The 18,634-nt window shown below is 37.2% G+C and overlaps 1 protein-coding gene across 2 annotated transcripts in view; it reads right to left on the reverse strand.

Moving 5' to 3' along the window:
* TMPRSS15 (transmembrane serine protease 15) overlaps window positions 1-18,634 on the reverse strand; it is a 128,788-nt gene that overhangs the window by 18,555 nt on the left and 91,599 nt on the right. For both annotated transcript variants that reach the window (XM_003364217.3, XM_070252250.1), the window contains 3 exons: window positions 15,802-15,897; window positions 12,258-12,307; window positions 11,920-12,094 (listed from right to left, as the gene is read on the reverse strand). In XM_003364217.3, the coding sequence (XP_003364265.1) occupies window positions 11,920-12,094; window positions 12,258-12,307; window positions 15,802-15,897 (321 nt within the window). The remainder of the gene's footprint in view (window positions 1-11,919; window positions 12,095-12,257; window positions 12,308-15,801; window positions 15,898-18,634) is intronic.

Genomic DNA, 18,634 nt, shown 5'->3' on the forward strand with positions numbered 1-18,634 from the left:
CATCTGTTTTAAGTAATTGTTTCAATAAGGAATGAAGTAATTCATATGATGCATTTGGTCTTCTCTGATGAGAAAATTAAAGAATGGAAGATTGTTAAGAGGCCTCTTTACAGGTAATTTCATCATTAATATATGTCTATTCAATAGGTGTGGTCAAAACTATAAATCTCTTTTTGAATTCCCACCCAAGAGGCTGACTAGTGGTCACTTCTGGAAGAAGTGAGGATGATTGACTGGAAAGGGGTATTAGGGAACTTTCTAGGTGATGGAAATGTCTCATGTCTTTATAGGAGTAAGGGCTACACAGGCACATGCTTTTTTCAAAATTCATCAAATTGTGCACTTAAGATTATGCATTTTGCCATACGTCAGTAGGAAAAAGATGGAAAACAAATATTAAAAGGTTGGTAAGTCTGCTTTACACAGTGGTATGGGTTAAAAATTCTCAAACTAATTTTTGTGTTCTAAGCTTGAGCAAGTAGGTAAATATTTTGCAGGTAGGAGGAAAAGCTTTCTCATTATTGGAGATAAGAGTTACAAATATGGAAGGAGAAACGCCTACATGTACCCTGTGGTATTTTACTTGAATTGGAGCTATCATTTTGAGTTCACATTTATAGGCATATAGCTATGTCTGTTGAGAGGATCTCAGAGGAGGACACACCAGCAGTGGGAAGGTGATTAAAAGATCTTGCTTTTTTAAGATGTAGAAGCAACTAAAGCTAGATAATGGGATTCACATTTCTTGTAGAAAGCTTGATTTGAGGACTAGGACAGGGAAAGCAGAAGATAAACCTGGAGCTTCTTATTTTGCCAGAAAATAAAGAAGTTCTCAAAAAATGAGGATATATTGGAGTGATGTCAGCACCATGGTGGAGTGAGTTGTTCCCTTTGTCTCTCCCCTATGAGTTACACCTAAACAGACATCCGTTAACCAACAGAGGATTCCCTACACAGCACAATAGTATGCTAAGAGATCCATGCAGCTATACATCTGAAGGTGGGTGGGCTGGACTCGCTGGAAGTAGTGGAACTAAGGCAGTGGCCCCCTCCCGCTCCTCGGTGGCAGCAATCCAGGTTGTGGGTCCTCACACAGAGGCCAGTGTGGCTGTGAGTAGAGGTGGGGTTAGGCCAGCCCATGCACGGACACTTGCAGAGCCCAGCCTGTGGGAGCACCCACTGTGTTGCAACTGTTCTGCCCATGCAAATGCTCCCCACCAAGTGGTGGTGGCTCAGTCTCTTAGACTGCATGAAGGTGCCCCACCCAAGTGGCTGCACACAGTCCATGCAAACTAAGAGTGGCCTGACCAGCAAAATTACAGGCAAATAGGGAGGGAACAGAAAAAGTAGCCTCTGCTACATCCCCCAGAAGTGGCAGGCGGACTTTGTGATCAGAAGCAATAGGAACCATAGCAGAACTGGGGACCCAGACCTCAGTCGTGGCAACTTCGACACCAGCTCCACCAGCAACAGGGGCTGTATACACAGGTCCCTGGGTCCCCACATCCCCACCAGTGACAGTGACACCCATGAAGTCAGCATTCCTGGCAGTGGTGCAACCAGCACCCCAAGATGACCCAGGAAGAGCAGCACGGGTGGTGCACAGGACAGCAGCATTCAAACCTATGGAGACCCAGTGGAGGAACACATGACACAAGTGACCAGACCAAGGTAACCAAAGTTGTACCCAAATAAGAAAATGTGATTACTGACACAAAAGTGCCGGCAGAAGATCAATTCACCAAACACTGTGAAGAACTACAGTAGCACTGCTGAACAGAAGGAAAATGACAAATCTCCAGGAAAAAACCCTGAAGTCACAGAAGGTTACAATCAGAGAGTTCTACATACTTGTCATAAAGAAACTCAATGAGTTACAAGAAAACTCAGAAAGACAGTTCAATGAGCTCAGGAATAAAATTAATGAACAGAAAGAATACTGCACCAAAGAGACTGAAGCTCCTTCAGAAAAACCAAGAAGAAATTCTGGCTATGAAGAACAAAATTAATGAAATAAAAAAATAATGTAGAAAGTATAAAAAATAGAGCAAACCTTACGGGGGAGAGAATTAGTAACCTCAAAGATAGAAATCTAAAAATGCTTCAGGTGGAGGAGGAGACAGAACTAAGATTTTTAAAAACTGAAGAAATGCTCGACTCTATTAGGAAAAATAACATAAGGATTATAGGCATTCCGGAGGGAGAAGGGAGGAAGAATAGAGCAGATAGCTTGTTCAAGGTAATAATAGCTGAGAACTTCTCAAACCTGGGGAAATAACTGGATGTACAAGGACATAAAGTAAACAGAACTCCTAATTACATCAATGTAAGAAGACCTTTTACAAGGCATATAATATTAAAACTATCAAAAGTCAACGACAAAGAAAAAATATCAAGGGCAGAAAGAAAGAAGAAAACCATCTACAAAGGAACCCCCATCAGCCTTTCAGCAGTTTTCTCAGCAGAAATCTTACAGGCTAGGAGAGAATTGAATGATATATTCAAAATACCGAAAGGCAAAAAACTATCAGCCAAGAATACTCCATCCAGTGAAATTATCCTTCAGATATGAGAAAGAAATAGAAACTTTGCCAGATAGATTAAAGCCAAGGGAACTCATTGCCATCAGACCTGACTTACAAGAAATGATGAAGGGAGCCCTCCTGCCTGAAAGAAAACAGCAAAGGTTTACAAAGCTTTGAGCAAGGAGACAAATATACAGACAGAATCAGAAAATTCCAGCTCTCTATCAGAATAGGTTAGCAAACAGTTATTACATAAAAGATAAAGGGAAAGAAAGCATCACAGATAACTACAAACACTTCAGTTTAGTCACAAACTCACAACACAAAAAAGAATAATTTGTGACAACAAAAATATAGAAGGAGAAGAAGAAAACGATGGAGTCTGCTTAGCTAATGGAGATAAGAGGCTATCAGAAAATAGACTACCTTGTCTATGAGATCTTTTACACAAACCTCATGGTAACCACAAAACAAAAAATCAGAGCACAGTCACTGTCATACACAAAGAGAAAACTGAGAAAACCACCAAACTGAAATGGCAGTCAGAAATACAAGGGAAGGGGCTGGCACTATGTCTGAGTGGTTAAGTTTGTATGCTCTGCTTCAGTGGCCCAGGGTTTTGCCAACTAGGATCCTGGGCACAGACATGGCACCACTCATCAGGCCATGTTGAAGTGGCATCCCACATAGCACAACCAGAGGCACTCACATGTAGAATGTACAACTATGTACTGGGGGCCTTAGGGGAGAAGAATAAAAAAAAAACGAGACTGGCAGCAATTGTTAGCTCCAGTGTCAATCTTTAAAAAAAACAAAAAAGAAATACAAGGGAAAAGAAACAATGGAAATATAGAACAACCGGAAAACAACAGATAGGATGGTACTATTAATTCCTTGTATACCAATAATCACTCTAAAAGTATATAGACTGAATTCTGCAATCAAAAGACACAGAGTGGCTGGATGGATTATAAAACAAAAATCAGCAATATGCTGCCTCCAGGAAACACATCTCAGCTCTAAAGACAAACATAGGCTCAGAGTGAAGGGATTGAAGTTGATACTCTAAGCAAATGCCCAGCAAAAGAAAGTGGATGCAGCCGTATTTGTATCAGACAAAGCAGACTTCAAGATAAAAAAGAAAATGAAAAACAAAGATGGGCATTATATAGTGATAAAAGTGACATTCTACCAAGAAGTCATAATACTTATCAACATATATATGCACCTAACACAAGAGCACCAAAGTATTTAAAGCAGTTATTAACAGACTTAAAAGGATAAATTGGCAGCAACACAATAATAGCAGGGGACCTCAACACCCCACTTATGTCAAGGGATAGATCACCCAGACAGAAAGTCAAGAAAATAATGGCCTTAAATGAAACACTAGACCAGATGGACCTAATAGATATATAGAGAATATTCCATCCCAAAACAGCAGAATATACATTCTTCTCAAGTGCACATGGAACATTCTCAAAGGTAGGCCATATGTTGGGAAACAAGGCAAGCCTCAATAATTTAAGAAGACTGAAATCTTATCAAGCATCTTTTCCAACCACAATGCTATGAAACTAGAAATCAACTACAAGAAAATCCTGGGAAAATCACAAATATGTGGAGACTAAACAACATGCTACTGAACAACCATTGGATGAATGGAGAAATCAAAAAACATCTGGAGACAAATGAAAATGAAAACACAACATATCAGCTATTATGAGATGCAGGCACAGTGGTACGAAGAAGGAAACTTCTAACAAAACAGGCCCATCTCAACAAACAATAAAAATCCCAAATAAGTAATCTTAAACTACACTTAAAGGAACTAGAAAAAGAAAAACAAACAAAGCCCAAAGTCAGTAGAAGGAGGAAAATAATAAAAATCAGAGTGGAAATAAACGAAATAGAGACTAAAAAAGCAATAGAAAGGATCAATGAAACTAAGAGCTGGTTCTTTGAGAAGATAAACAAAATTGACAAACCCTTAGCCAGACTCATTAAGAAAAAAAGAGAGAAGACTCAAATAAATAAAATTAGAAATGAAAGAGGAGAAATTACAATGGATACCACAGAAATACAAAGGATTATAAGAATACTATGAAGGGCTATATGCCAAAAAATTGGATAACCTAGAAGAAATGGGTAAATTCTTAGAATCATATAACCTCCCAAAACTTAATCAAGAAGATACTGAGAATCTGAATAGACCAATCACAAGTAAAGAGATTGAAACCGTAATCAAAAACCTCCCAAAAAACAAATGTGCAGGACCAGATGGCTTCTCTGCTGAGTTCTACCAAACATTCAAAGAAAATTTAATACCTATCCTTCTCAAACTATTTTGAAAAATTGAAGAGGACAAGATGCTCCCTAACTCATTTTATGAGGCCAACATTACCTTGATAGCAAAACCAGAAAAAGACAACACAAAAAAGGAAATTTACAGGCCAATATCACTGATGAGTAGATGCAAAACTCTTCAACAAAATAGTAGCAAATAGAATACAGCAATACATTAAAAGCATCATACACCATGATCAACTGGGATTTATTCCAGAAATGCAGGGATGATTCAGTACCCAAAAATCAATCAATGTGTTACAATTTACAAACAAAATGAGGAATAAATAAAAACCACATGATCATCTCAATAGATGCAGAGAAAGCATTTGACAAGATCCAACATCCATTTTTTGATAAAATGGGTGTAGAAGGAAAGTACCTCAACATAATAAAGGCCATATATGACAAATCCACAGCCAACATCACACTTAATGGTGAAAAACTGAAAGCCATTCCTCCGAGAACAGGAACAAGAAAAGTGTGCTCACTCTTGCCACTCTCATTCAACATAGAGCTGGAAGTTTTGGCCACAGGAATTAGGCAAGAAAAAGAAATAAAAGGGATCCAAATTGGAAAAGAAGAGGTAAAACTACCACTGTTTGCAGATTACATGATTCCATATATAGAAAATTCTAAAGAATCCATCAGAAAACTATTAGAAATAATCAGCAACTACAGCAAAGTGGCAGGGTATAAAATCAACTTACAAAAATCAGTTGCATTTCTATACGCTAATAATGAACTAGCAGAAAGAGAACTCAAGAATACAATCCCGTTTTAGTCACAACAAAAAGAATAAAATATCTAGGAATAAATTTAACCAAGGAGGTGAAAGATCTATACACTGAAAAGTATAAGACATTATTGAGAGAAATCAAAGAAGACACAAACAAATGGAAAGATATTCCATGGTCATGGATTGGAACAATAAACATAGTTCAAACGTCCATCTTACTTAAAGCAATCTACAGATTCAATGCAATCTCAATCAGAATCCTAATGACATTCTTCATGGAAATATAATAAACAATCATAAAATTTATGTGGAACAACAAAAGACCCCCAATAGAAAAAACAATCCTGAAAAAAGAACAAAACTGGAGGTATTTCAATCTCTGACTTCAAAACATACTACAAAGATAATAGTAATCAAAACAGGATGGTACTGGCAGAGACAGAGACACACAGATCAATGGAACAGAACTGAAAGCCCAGAAATAAAACTACACATCTATGGACAGTTAATCTTCAACAAAGGATCCAGGAACATACAACAGAGAAAGGAAAGTCTCTTAAATAAATGATGTTGGGAAAATTGGACAGTCACATGCAAAAGAATGAAAGTAGACTATTATCTCATACCATATACAAAAATTAACTCGAAATGGATTAAAGAGTTGAATATAAGATCTGAAACCATACAACTCCTAGAAGGAAATATAGGCAGTACACTCTTTGACACTGGTCTTAACGGTGTCTTCTCGAATACCATGTTTGCTCAGGCAAGGGAGACATAAGAAAAATAAACAAATGGGACTACTTCAGATTAAAAAGCTTCTGAAAGCCAAAGGAAACCATTAACCAAATGAAAAGACAACCCACCAACTGGGAGATAATATTTGCAAATCATACATCTGACAAGGGATTAATTTGCAAAATAAATAACTCATACATCTCAACAAAAAAACCAATCTGATCAAAAAATGGACAGAGGGGCCCCGGCCCGGTGGCACAGTGGTTAAGTTCGCATGTTCTACTTCTTGGTGGCCCGGGGTTTGCCGGTTTGGATCCTGGGTGTGGACATGGTACTGCTTGGCAAAAGCCATGCTGTGGTAGGCACTCCACATATAAAATAGAGGAAGATGGGCATGGATGTTAGCTCAGGTCCAGTCTTCCTCAGCAAAAGAAAAAAAAGAGGAAGATTGGCAGTAGTTAGCTCAGGGCTAATCTTCCTCAACAACAAAAAAAATGGACAGAGGATATGAAGAGACATCTCTCCAGAAAAGATTTACAGATGGCCAACAGGTACATGAAAAGATATTCAACATCACTAAGTATTAGTGAAATGCAAATCAAAACTACAATGAGATATCACCTTATACCCATCAGAATGGCTATAAACAACAAGACAAAAAATAACAGATGTTGGAGAGGATGTGGAGAAATGGGAATGATCATATACTGCTGGTGGAAATGCAAACCGGTACAGTCACTATGGAAAACAATACGGGGATTTCTCAAAAAATTAAGAATAGAAATACCATACAATCTAGTTATTCCACTCCTGGGTATTTATCCAAGGAACATGAAACCAACAATTCAAAGAGATTTATGCATCCCTATGTTCACTGCAGCATTATTCACAATATCCAAGATGTGGAAGCAACCCAAGTGCCCATCAACAGATGAATGGATAAAGATGTGACGTATGAATAAATAAATATATATATGTATATATATATAATATATATACATATATATATATACTACTTAGCCATAAAAAATGAAAAAATCATGGTATTTGAAACAAAATGGATAGACCTTTTATGTATTATGCTAGATGAAATAAGCCAGGCAGGGAGAGATAATACAATTTCACTCATATGTGGAAGATAAATAAACACATGGGTAAAGAGAACAAATCAGTGGTTACCAGAGGGGAAGGTGGTGAGCAGGAAGGCAAAAGGGGTAAAGGGGCATGTATACACGGTGACAGACAAAAAGTAGACTATTGCTGGCGAGCATGATGCAGACTATACAGAAACTGATATATAATAATGTACACCTGAAATTACAGTTATAAGCCAATATGACCTCAAGAAAGTAATTAAATAAAAAAGATAAAAATGAAAAAAATAGGCAAATAAAATAAAGAAAAATAAAGTGACAAAAATATCATATATGCCAAATATAAGCAACTCCCAAGGTGGCAAAAATATCAAATATTTGCAATCTAAGTCAAAAGTACCTGTTCCCATAAGACAGTTGCTTCAACGTATTGTGTAATTTCATTTAGAAAGTGATACGTAATAACGTACACCTGAAATTTACACAATGTTATAAGACAATATGATCTCAACAAAATAATTTTTAAAAAAGAATGACGATATAGCACGGCTGACAAGGGAGCAAGCTTGAAGGGTTTCCCCAAACAGAAGGACTTTCTATAAAATAACTTGCTTGTTTTAAAAAAATATCAAACGTCTATGGTGATGCATGGTAATTAGTCTTTGGGTGGTGAATATGATGTAATCTACATAGAAATTAAAATATAATGATGTACACCTGAAATTTATGTAATGTTATAAACCAATGTTATCTCAATAAAGAATAGAATACAAAGAAAAAAAGATCAAGGACAAAAGAGATAGAATGGCTAAGAAAGACAGAAAGATAGGAAGGCTAAAAATAGCCTATTCCAGATTAAAGAAGATGAAAGATGTGTAGCAACTAAATGCAGTGCATTATCCTGTATTGGTTCTTGGGTTGCAAACACACAAACAAACCAAAAATGTTATGAAGGGCATATTTGGCACAACTGACAAAAATGAATATTTACTGTAGATTAGATAACTGTATTACATTAATGTTAAATTTCCATGATAATTCTGTGAATATGTAGGAAAATGTCCTTGTTCTTAGTGAAAACACAGGGCAAAGAAGTACAGCGTCTAATCTACTATCAAATTATTCAGAAAATAAATATTTGTCCGGATTGGAGAGAATGAAACAATGATAAGAAAGATTTCATAGCATAAACTGTAAATAATCGGTGAACGTCAGTGAAGTATACAAGAGTTCTCTGTATTGTTATTTGCCATTTTTGTGCATATTGGAAATTATATCAATATAAAAAGTTTAGAAAATACATGTGCTGAATGTCTCCTGGGCGAGACTTAGACTCTTCTTTTGTGGACCTTTCCTATGCAGGAACAGCAGCACAATAAAATTTTTATTGCACATGGATATGATTCACAGTATGCCAAAGTATTGCAACATCTTAATTTGATCCTGACAATCACTCTAGGAGGCAGAGATCCTAATGGATCCCCTACAGATGAAGATGCTGAAACCCAGAGATACTGTGTCACATGCAGCCAGTAGCATAGGTACGATAAAAATCCTGTCCTCTGGTTTACAGTCAATCTTGCCTTTCCAAATCTCCCTTTAAAGGCTGGAAAAGAAGATAGGTCAATGATAGAACAACAGGACAGGTGCAGGGAAATTTAGCGATAGCCAGGAACACTAAGGCTGAGGGATGGGAATGAGAGTGTGGACAATAAGAAGGCAGACAGAGAAGAGCTGTCCAATTAAAGCATTTAACTATCTTCAGGTTAAAACACCTGGAACAGATTTCCATTGAGGACAAGTCATTTGTGTGGTATAATTTCAATAAGTTGCTGATCTGGGTTCTTCTTTTTGTTTTTTTGGTGAGGAAGATTGGCCCTGAGCTAACATCTCTTGCCAATCTTCCTCTTTTTGCTTGAGGAAGATTGTCATTGAGCTAACATCTGTGCTAACTTCCTCTATTTTGCATGTGGGAGGCCACCACAGCATGGCTTGATGAGTGGTGTGTATGTCCGCACCTGGGATCCAAACCCATGAACCCTGGGCTGTCAAAGTGGACCATGCAAACTTAACCACTATGCCACTGGGTTGGCCCCTGGGTTCTTTTTATTAGGAAATTAAGCTTTTCACTACACAAGTAGAGTTTTAAAAAGATAAAAGACAGGCAGTATTAGCATATGGCTAAAACTACTTGTTTTTTTTTTTGAGAAAGATTAGCCCTGAGCCAGCATCCACCACCAATCCTCCTCTTTTTGCTGAGGAAGACTGGCCCTGAGCTAACATCTGTGCCTATCTTCCTCCATTTTATATGTGGGATATCTGCCACAGCATGGCTTGACAAGTGGTGTGTAGGTCTGCACCTGGGATCTGAACTGGTGAACCCTGGGCTGTCGAAGTGGAATGTGAAAACTTAACCGCTGAGTCACTGGGCCAGCCCTGGTAAAACTATTTTCTTTCATGAAAGTATCTGAAATAATACCAGAAAGTTTCTTGCTTGGTTAGAGACATGAAATAGAAAGCAAGAAAACTCTTGGTGACTGGAGAAAGAAGAAATCATACCACTGAGTGGCTAAGGAGAATTAACCGCAAGGTTGAATTCATCACAATTTTATTACAGCTCACATTTGTTTGCTTGTGTTCAAATTGTGACTGTGTGGAAACACATTTTATGTCCTACATGACTGAACATGTGTTTATATTAGATGAAAACACTTTTCTACTTTCCTCGTATATTTGTGGTTTGAAAAGACGTGATATTGACATCGTTAACCTACAATAAGCACATTGGTAAGGTAGATAATTGAAAGATGTCACTAATATTACTGCAAGCCTAGTTGACATTTAAAAAGCATATGTTCTGCAAGAACATCAAACAGATGAATTTACCAAATCCGAGGTTAACATGAGAGATTGCTAACTTACTAAGACCTATCTATGTACAACAGAAAACACTGCATTTTTAGCTAAAGATACCTGTTACTTGTAAGAGAGTTAGGGTATAGGTTATCCATCAGTGACATGCCCAAGGCATAGAGTATGTATAGGTGAAGTTAAAGTCATGTTTAGCAAGGGATGGGAAAGTGGACTGGTACAGACGTTTGTTATGGGATGGCTGAAAATAGATTAAAACATAATTATCAAGAGGCAGCAAAGTCAAGAAGGTGGACTTTAGACACAGGAGAGGCTGTAGTTTAGTCACCCAGATACAGGGTGTAATGTATAGAAGCAGAGAGCTTTAGATGTAGATGGGGCAGGACCTCTGATAGTCCTTTTGGAGCCCAGGTAATTGGCCAAGCTGGGATCTGGCTGAGGGTCCTCATTTCCAGGTTCCTAGGATTAAGAGTTCAAGCTTACGCTCCTCTGCTAAAATGGGTATTTAGGCGTGGGCTCAATCCTTTCATACTTGCTCCCTGGCCGTCCCTATCTCCCAAACAACCTTTGCAACCGTCTGTGTCTGATTATTGTCTCCATCTTTCCAAGAACTTTCAATGTCTGTGTTGGTAAGGAGTTAGTCTTTTAATCTCGTTAAGTATGGCTTCATCTTCCATTCTTGAGCATATGTGGTTCTTTCCTCAGAGGTTCCGAACGATGGCTACCAAGAGGCTCATTCTAATCCCCACAGGTAAGGTCTTTCTCTGGTGGCCTCTTTTACTTAGGGGCAAGGACCCACCCTAGGTCAGAACTTATGAATTCTCTCTGAGGAAGCTATCTTTTTTCCAAGCGAATTCAGAAGCTCTGGAATGGCATTACCTAAAGAGGAGACCTTTCAGGCGGAGCAGAGAATTAACAGATTCTTGGGCCCAGGAATATTTATTTTCTCCTCCTTTTCTCCCTGTCCCCTCCACTCACTCTTTTCTCCTGTGGCACTGCTTTAGGAATGGCTGCCTCTAGAGGGAGAAGATAAATCCTAGAATTCAACATGTATTTTATCGTGTTATATTACAAAAAAGATACAGTTGATATTACTTCTAAGTTTTAGTTACAGATAGCATCAAGATAGATCTGACTTGAGAAATAGGTAAACATTTTTATCCTAATTCACAGCAAAGTGCTTACACATGAATTTCTAAGAGCACGATTTTTTATCTGTAACTTGAGAGCTAGCTATACAGGCTTTTTTGATATTGACAGTTCGCTGGCAATAAATATTGTCCTAATTGACTGATAAACAGAACAATTTATACGTTAAAAACTAACTTTACACCTTAAAAGATGCTTAGCTTGTGAATAGGTAAAAATTCCAATTTTTATGTATGTAGGAAACATAATACTTGATGTATCTAATGAGGAATGATTTTTAATTGAACTTTATTTTTATACATGATTTTAATGGGAAAATGATTGGAAAGTTTATAGTGTCATAAATATTGGGAACATTCCCCTCATGAGCTGGTTTTCTGAGGCTGCATGAAATGGGGTGCACAGTGTCTGCTGTGGTCATCTTGTTTGGGAAGGGACACTGTGGTGTCACACTCACCCATACACGCAGTGCGCGGCAGACACTAGCCAGTCGCTGCCAACGAGAGAAGCGCCACAGAGCAGCCGGTCGTTATAAGACAGAGCAACGACCCAGGGCCAGGCTCCTTCTTTGGCATTGTTTCCTCCAACAATCTTTGGGCTGACTTCTTGAGCCACCAGTCTTTTTCCACATGCTATAAAGATAGTTCAAGAAAGAATATCTATTTTATTTTGGTGGATTTCCTCTGATCATGAATATTGAGTGGATCACTACAAAATAACTTCAGGTGACATACCAATTCATTCAGAATTTTAAACTGAAGGCTTAAAAGAGAATACAACAAAATATTTACTCACCTTTATGGTTACATTGTAATAGAACCAGTGAATCCTGTAAACACTGTTCGCTGTAAGAGAGGAGCAATTATGTTTCAGAAATTGTGTACCTAATATTTTAAAGAAAAACAATGTAGGTTATCCTATTTTTCTTTATTTTTAGTAAAATGGACTTTATCATATATGAAACACAGGGAGGCTGAAATGCACAGCAGAAAAATCCTCAAAGTCAAATAGAGCTGAGTTCGCATCCTTAACTCTACCCCTTACTCTTCACGTGATTTTGAATAAGTTGCTCAATATCCCTGAGACTCAGTTTCATCGTCCACGAAATGAGGGTAACAGTACTTAGTTTATTGGAATTTTAGGGGAGTCAAGAATTACTCGTAATGGAATTCTCGTGCATTACAAAGAACACTCGATAAATGATAGCTACTGTTAGTTTGCTTGAACCAATGTGGGATTTTTGTCATTCTATAATACGGAATGTGCCTCAGTATTGCTCATCAGAGAGCTATTCAGTGCCCAACACTGTGCCAGGCTCTGTACTTCAATCAGGGAATTCAATCATGAATGAATCATAGCCCCTGCTTTGGAGGGAGGCAGACCTACGAACAGGCAAATATAAAATAAAGTGTAGGCATAAATAACTTGAAAACTCACTACCTGTTTAAATATAGGGATATCAACTTTTTTCAAAGCCCAGAATTCTATTTTAGACAAAATTTGTTTTAAAATGTGTTATACTTACCAACCACTAGAGATCAGTATAATACAAGGAATTAAAGTACTTCCCCACACTATTTCCTGACGCAGCTACTGCAGACATTGGTCTCTTTAGCATACACATACACACATGCAATTTAATGATTTCTATTTCTATATTTAACTACATCTATTGTGTGTATTATTTGTATGCTTGAAATTTGGGGGAAAAACAAAACAAAAACACAAAGCAAGACCCAAGATCATAAGTACAATCAAAGCAATGCAATGTTTCTACAACATACAAGATAAGGTTTGTTTGAAATCACATGCTTTCGCGTTTTCTGATTGACATATACTTTAGAATAGAAGATAACGTCAATTTAAATATAAGGAAATAATATACTTAATAAGCAGTGTGCATTTATATATATCTATCTAGACATAGATATATAAATATGTATTCCTAATTCCCCAAAGAAGAAGCTTCAATTAACTCCCCTTCTGTTATCCACTCATGGTTAGTAGAGAAGTAGTTTCCAGGACGTTTCTCAGCATACCATGAAACTTCATCCATACACTTCCTATATCTTAATACTCATCCTTGAAAATCTGTGTTCAAAATGGTTCATCATTCCTAGATATTAAACAAGGCTTAATACTCTGTGATACTTAATACTCTGTGCCTACTAATTTCTTTTTAGCAAGCACAGAAGAGTTTCTTTTTAACTTAGTAGTTAACCATAAAATTAGACTGAGCTTAGCACCTCATTCTTCATGCATTTTGGTTAATCAAAATTTTCACACAACAAACACACACATGCAGTGTCTCAGTACGGAGCAGTAAGTTGTTAATCTCTGGTCAGAATGAGCAGTGAATCCAAACTTTGTCCGGGTGTATTTGGAAAGATTGGAGAGAAACAGACTGACTGTCCTGACCTTTGGTCCTGGAGACAGAGCGAGCTTAGCTGTCTGTACAGGAAGAAAGACAAGGCCCTGATCCTGTGTCTTTCTCTCAGCCCAGCGGGGTGATCTTGTGATACAAATGGCAGGGGTTATATCTATTGTATTGACAAAATGAACTAGTTTTTCTGCCAATATATGCCCAACACCATGGCCTTTTTTCTTGTTGAAAAGGCTGTGCTTTCTCTTTCTTTCTCCTTGCCAGAACTGCTATTTAAAGTGAGCTGGTGCCAAAAGTGGAGGGGTTTGCATTCAGACAGACTCGAGTTAGAATCTCCAGGTTGCCCACCAGCTTTATGAACTTGTCCAAGTCACTTATTGGGCTTGTTTCCTCACCCTTATTGTGGAGCAAGACTACCCAAGTCATAGAGCTTTTGCATGGACTGGAAATAACCTCTCTAATATTCATATCACACTGTCACATGATAGACATTCAACAAAGTATTTGATAAGCACTTTGTAACCTGTATCTAGCATCATGCTTGGAACACAATGTTGATCAACAATGTTAAGTCAAATTTCCTTTGATACCTAGGACTACTACTGACGTGGTCTGAAGAACTGGAAGAAAGGGAAGCCCGGTACCGGTAGCTGCATGAATTGTACATTTCCAGTTGTATCATGAAAGATTGCTGGTACCATGTTGAGTGGCCTTTTCCCAGTGGTTGGAAATAGTAGCCTGAGTCTTGCCTATGCCTCATAACAGCAGAAAAAAATGGGGATCTAGGTTACTAGATTTTCCTAGTTGGAAGAATTATCTTCTTTGATATCATCTTCCTTTCCTTATTTTTTTTATTACAACTCCAGTGCAAGATTGTTTTCAAAAGCACCAGTTTTCATGCGACAATAAATGTAATCATCTCTGCAACAAATTAGGGAAATAAATAAAGGTATCTACGTCTGATTTTCTGCCAACGCTGTATAATGCGGCTAATCAACAGAGAGATTAAGAGCATCCTGGCTTATTGATGTGATCAAAGTCTCAAGTATCTATGCCTATAAGTGGTGTCTCTTTAAAATGACATGAACATATGTAGAATAGGGACATCAATGTAAGATGATACTGGCATTTTGTTTATAAGCATGGAATAACCCAGTTCTGCTCTGAAACATGCATATAATTAAGGTGAAAAGTTTTTATTTTTTCCCTTTTTTTCTTACTCATTTTTGAATGTCTATAAGACATAAATGAAAGACATTCTCAATATACAAATGGCTCAAGATCTATAATAGTAAGGCAAATTTAGACATGCCTTATAGAAAGGAACTCTGGAAGCCTGCTTTCTCCCTTGTAGATGCTTTGCTTCATCCCTGGTGAGACTAATAATGTCAGTCAAGGCCCAGCAAACATTTAAATAAAACAGTCAACTGTGAAGCTCATTGGTACTAAAAATACTCCTTTATCAATTTGCTTTACTAGTTGAGCTCACAGAAATGGTAACTTTTCATGAATAGCTGAATAATTACTAACTTCATATTTCACTGTTGAGTAGGTTAAACAAAAAACAACAAGCTAGTGCTCCAGCAATAACATCTTAAATTCTCATCTGTAGCTATGGCTTCTCCAGGTTACTTTCTTCCCACCCACAGCCAGCCTTTAAGGGAACTGTAAAATTCAGAAGCCAATTTCAACAAAAGTGATCATTAATGCCCAAACAGGAGAAATAACATAGTCTAATGAGATCATTTGACCGTCTTACCATATACGTAAGGGTTAGGCAATGTTATCAGATAGGATCAATTAGATATTGTTTGAGATTATCTGAAGAATAAAAAAGCAGATAACTTTCAAGATTATATGACTAGTATGTGGTGGCATTAAAATCTGACTGGCTTCAAAATCTATCTTCTTTGCAGTCCATGTACAACTAATCCAAGAACAGATTTTGGGACTCACCTTGGTGTTAGTGTTAAGCTGCCATTAGATGCTGTGTTTAATTTTACAAATGGTCCACCTTCAGTAGAGTAGATTGGCACTGATGAGTTTTCACTCCTAGGGAAAAGCACATATGGGCAAAATAAAAATACAAACACAAAGCAATAAACTAAACTTCGATTTATTTAATGCTATGGACAATGAGAGAAATTATAGAATTCCATAGAAAGAGATTAACATTTTAATACAAAACTTCAAATGTTTTGCTATTTAAAAGACGGTGCAAATCAGTAGAAGAATTACCCATAATGACACGAAACATAATTTTAATTTTTACATAACACCTCTAGTTATTTGCATGCTCATATGTTACGTCACAAAGTTGAAACCAGCGCATATATAACTTGAGTATCTGATTTTTTCATTTGATTTTTCTATAATGACTGATAGTTTCTGTAATGATCAACTTTAATGACAACCTTACAGAATTGCTTCACCATAATTTATTAAAGTGTTTTCCTGTTCAGTGAAATTCATCTTTTAAAAAAATGCATGTTGCCTAAGAACAATCTCGAAAAAGATGTTCAGTGTTTACCTTTCAAAATATTGCTTTGTTCTTGATATTTCACCCAATTCAAAGCCTAACTAGCCCTAATTTAAAGCCAGATGCTATGTGAGATGCTGTCACAGCAGGGCTTGATAAGCAATGTGCAGGTCTGCTCCCAGGATCAGAAGCTGTGGACCCTGGGCCACTGAAGCAGAGCACACGAACTTAACCACCCTGCCACAGGGCCGACCCCCGTGTTCTCAGTATTCTTATTCTGCTGAATGCCTACATGTCTTGAACATTCTTCTGGCAGTTTTCTATGTTCCTGACTCTCTGGGACCAAGGATTTTCCAAGTGTATTCTCCACACCAGCAACATTATCCTCACCAGAGAATGTATTAGAAATGCAAATTTCCCAGCCCCACTCCAGGCCCATGGAATCAGAAATTCTGGGGGTGGGGACCAGTGACCTGCCATTTAACAAACTCTCCAGGTGATTCTGATGCCTGCTAGTCAGGGAACCACTGTCATAGCCAAATATAATATCTATTTCTTTACTTTTTCAGGGAGCTGCTTTTTGGTTTCCAAAATGACTTCTAGATACCTGATAAGCAATCTGTTTTAAGGCACTGATAAATTTAATTCTTATATCAAGACCCACAAAATGGCGGCTGCCCCAGTGGTCTGGGCCACATCACAAATCTAAACCTAAGTCAGCCCACACTTACAGGAAACACCTCACTGTCAAGGAAACCTAACATACACCAATCAATTCTGCAACTCAACTTTAGCTAGCTCACCATATTCTGGAATATAGGACCTGGGGGCCTTACAAGGAAATCCCTGACCTCCTGGTCAATAATGCACTGTGTCTGCAATGTGTCTTACAACACTCCATAGAACTCACTCTTGCCTAAAATCCCTCAGGAATGGTGTTCTGTGAGGCATGGAACTCCCCCAATTCATCAATTGTTTCCCTTGAATAAAGGACATCAAACTCATTACTTAAATTGTTATAGTTCTGTCATTTGACAGTACTCATAGCTACATGGTTGAACATCTTGAAAGGTAGTTCATTGAAAATGTATCTCGGAGATGTGGATTTAAGCTCTTCCATTATCTCTAGCTGTTTTTATTCCAACACTTGGCTATCTCTTTAAGACAGACCCTGAGGAGATGCATTAATTTCTCTGCAAATTCAAACCAAAATCTGGACTAAATTAAATTGAAAAAAATATTGAAAAGTTATTTATAAATGAGTTTTTAATCTAGTATCTATTTATTACATACCTACCACTAGCGTTGCATGATAATGGGATTGGAAGTTAAATTTTTAGCATAAGTCTATTCTAGAAGAAAGGAAGACTAGAGGCGAGACTTTAAGAATAAAGAACATATGGAAAATGCTAATTGTTCTACCCTGGGATTCTCAAATGCGACATTTTTACTATCTAGCTGAGAAAAATAGAGATTATATATGCATATGAAAAAAAGACACATATATCTTATATTCTGAGATTGTCTTCTCTACATTTTTTAGTCTCAAAATTTACATGAGAAAACACACTGCAGTTAATGATGCAGATACATTGTTTTGGGTTATTTAGAAGAACTAGATAAAATATTTTTTTGGAAAAATTCTAATCATCTAATCTGTTAAATTTTTGTAGCAAATATTGATGTCAGCAGCCTAAGAGTGGAATATAGAGACCATCAGATCATACAGACATTTCCAGGTGTCAGTGCTGGATCTTAGAATTTGGAATTTAATTTGAGACAGTCTACCTGCATTTCAAATCCTGCCAAGTTGAACTTATCCTTGGTCGGACTGAACACAATTTATTCCAATTTTTATTCACAGTCAACAGAATATAAGCAGCCTAAGAAGTTTACAACAAAATATCTCTTATTTTAAGAAATGATAGAGACAATAAAAATATTTTCAAGATATTCTCAGAAAACTAAAATGTTAGCAACCACATGCTGTCACCATTTATTTTCGAAAAACAAAATCTCAGAACAATTGAAAAATTAAATTGTTAACAGAGAATACTTATATTAAGTTCTTCAAATAGAGCATGCAAGTGAGTCTCTCCCTGCCTCAGTTTCCCTTTCTTACAAGGAAACGAGTTCTTAATTTTTAGAGAGGCACTCTGTGAAGATCACAACTGGAGTTTGCATTTTTTAAATCCTGAAAATGTTCCAGCTCTGCAGATTTTGATAATTCTCTCACGCATTTGTATAGCTGTTTGAAATCAGTAACGGTTTGGTATCACATAGAAACGCCCATACATTACCTTGTTGACA

The sequence above is a fragment of the Equus caballus genome, chromosome 26 (assembly GCF_041296265.1).
Source record: "Equus caballus isolate H_3958 breed thoroughbred chromosome 26, TB-T2T, whole genome shotgun sequence".
In the NCBI taxonomy this organism is placed as follows: domain Eukaryota; kingdom Metazoa; phylum Chordata; class Mammalia; order Perissodactyla; family Equidae; genus Equus; species Equus caballus.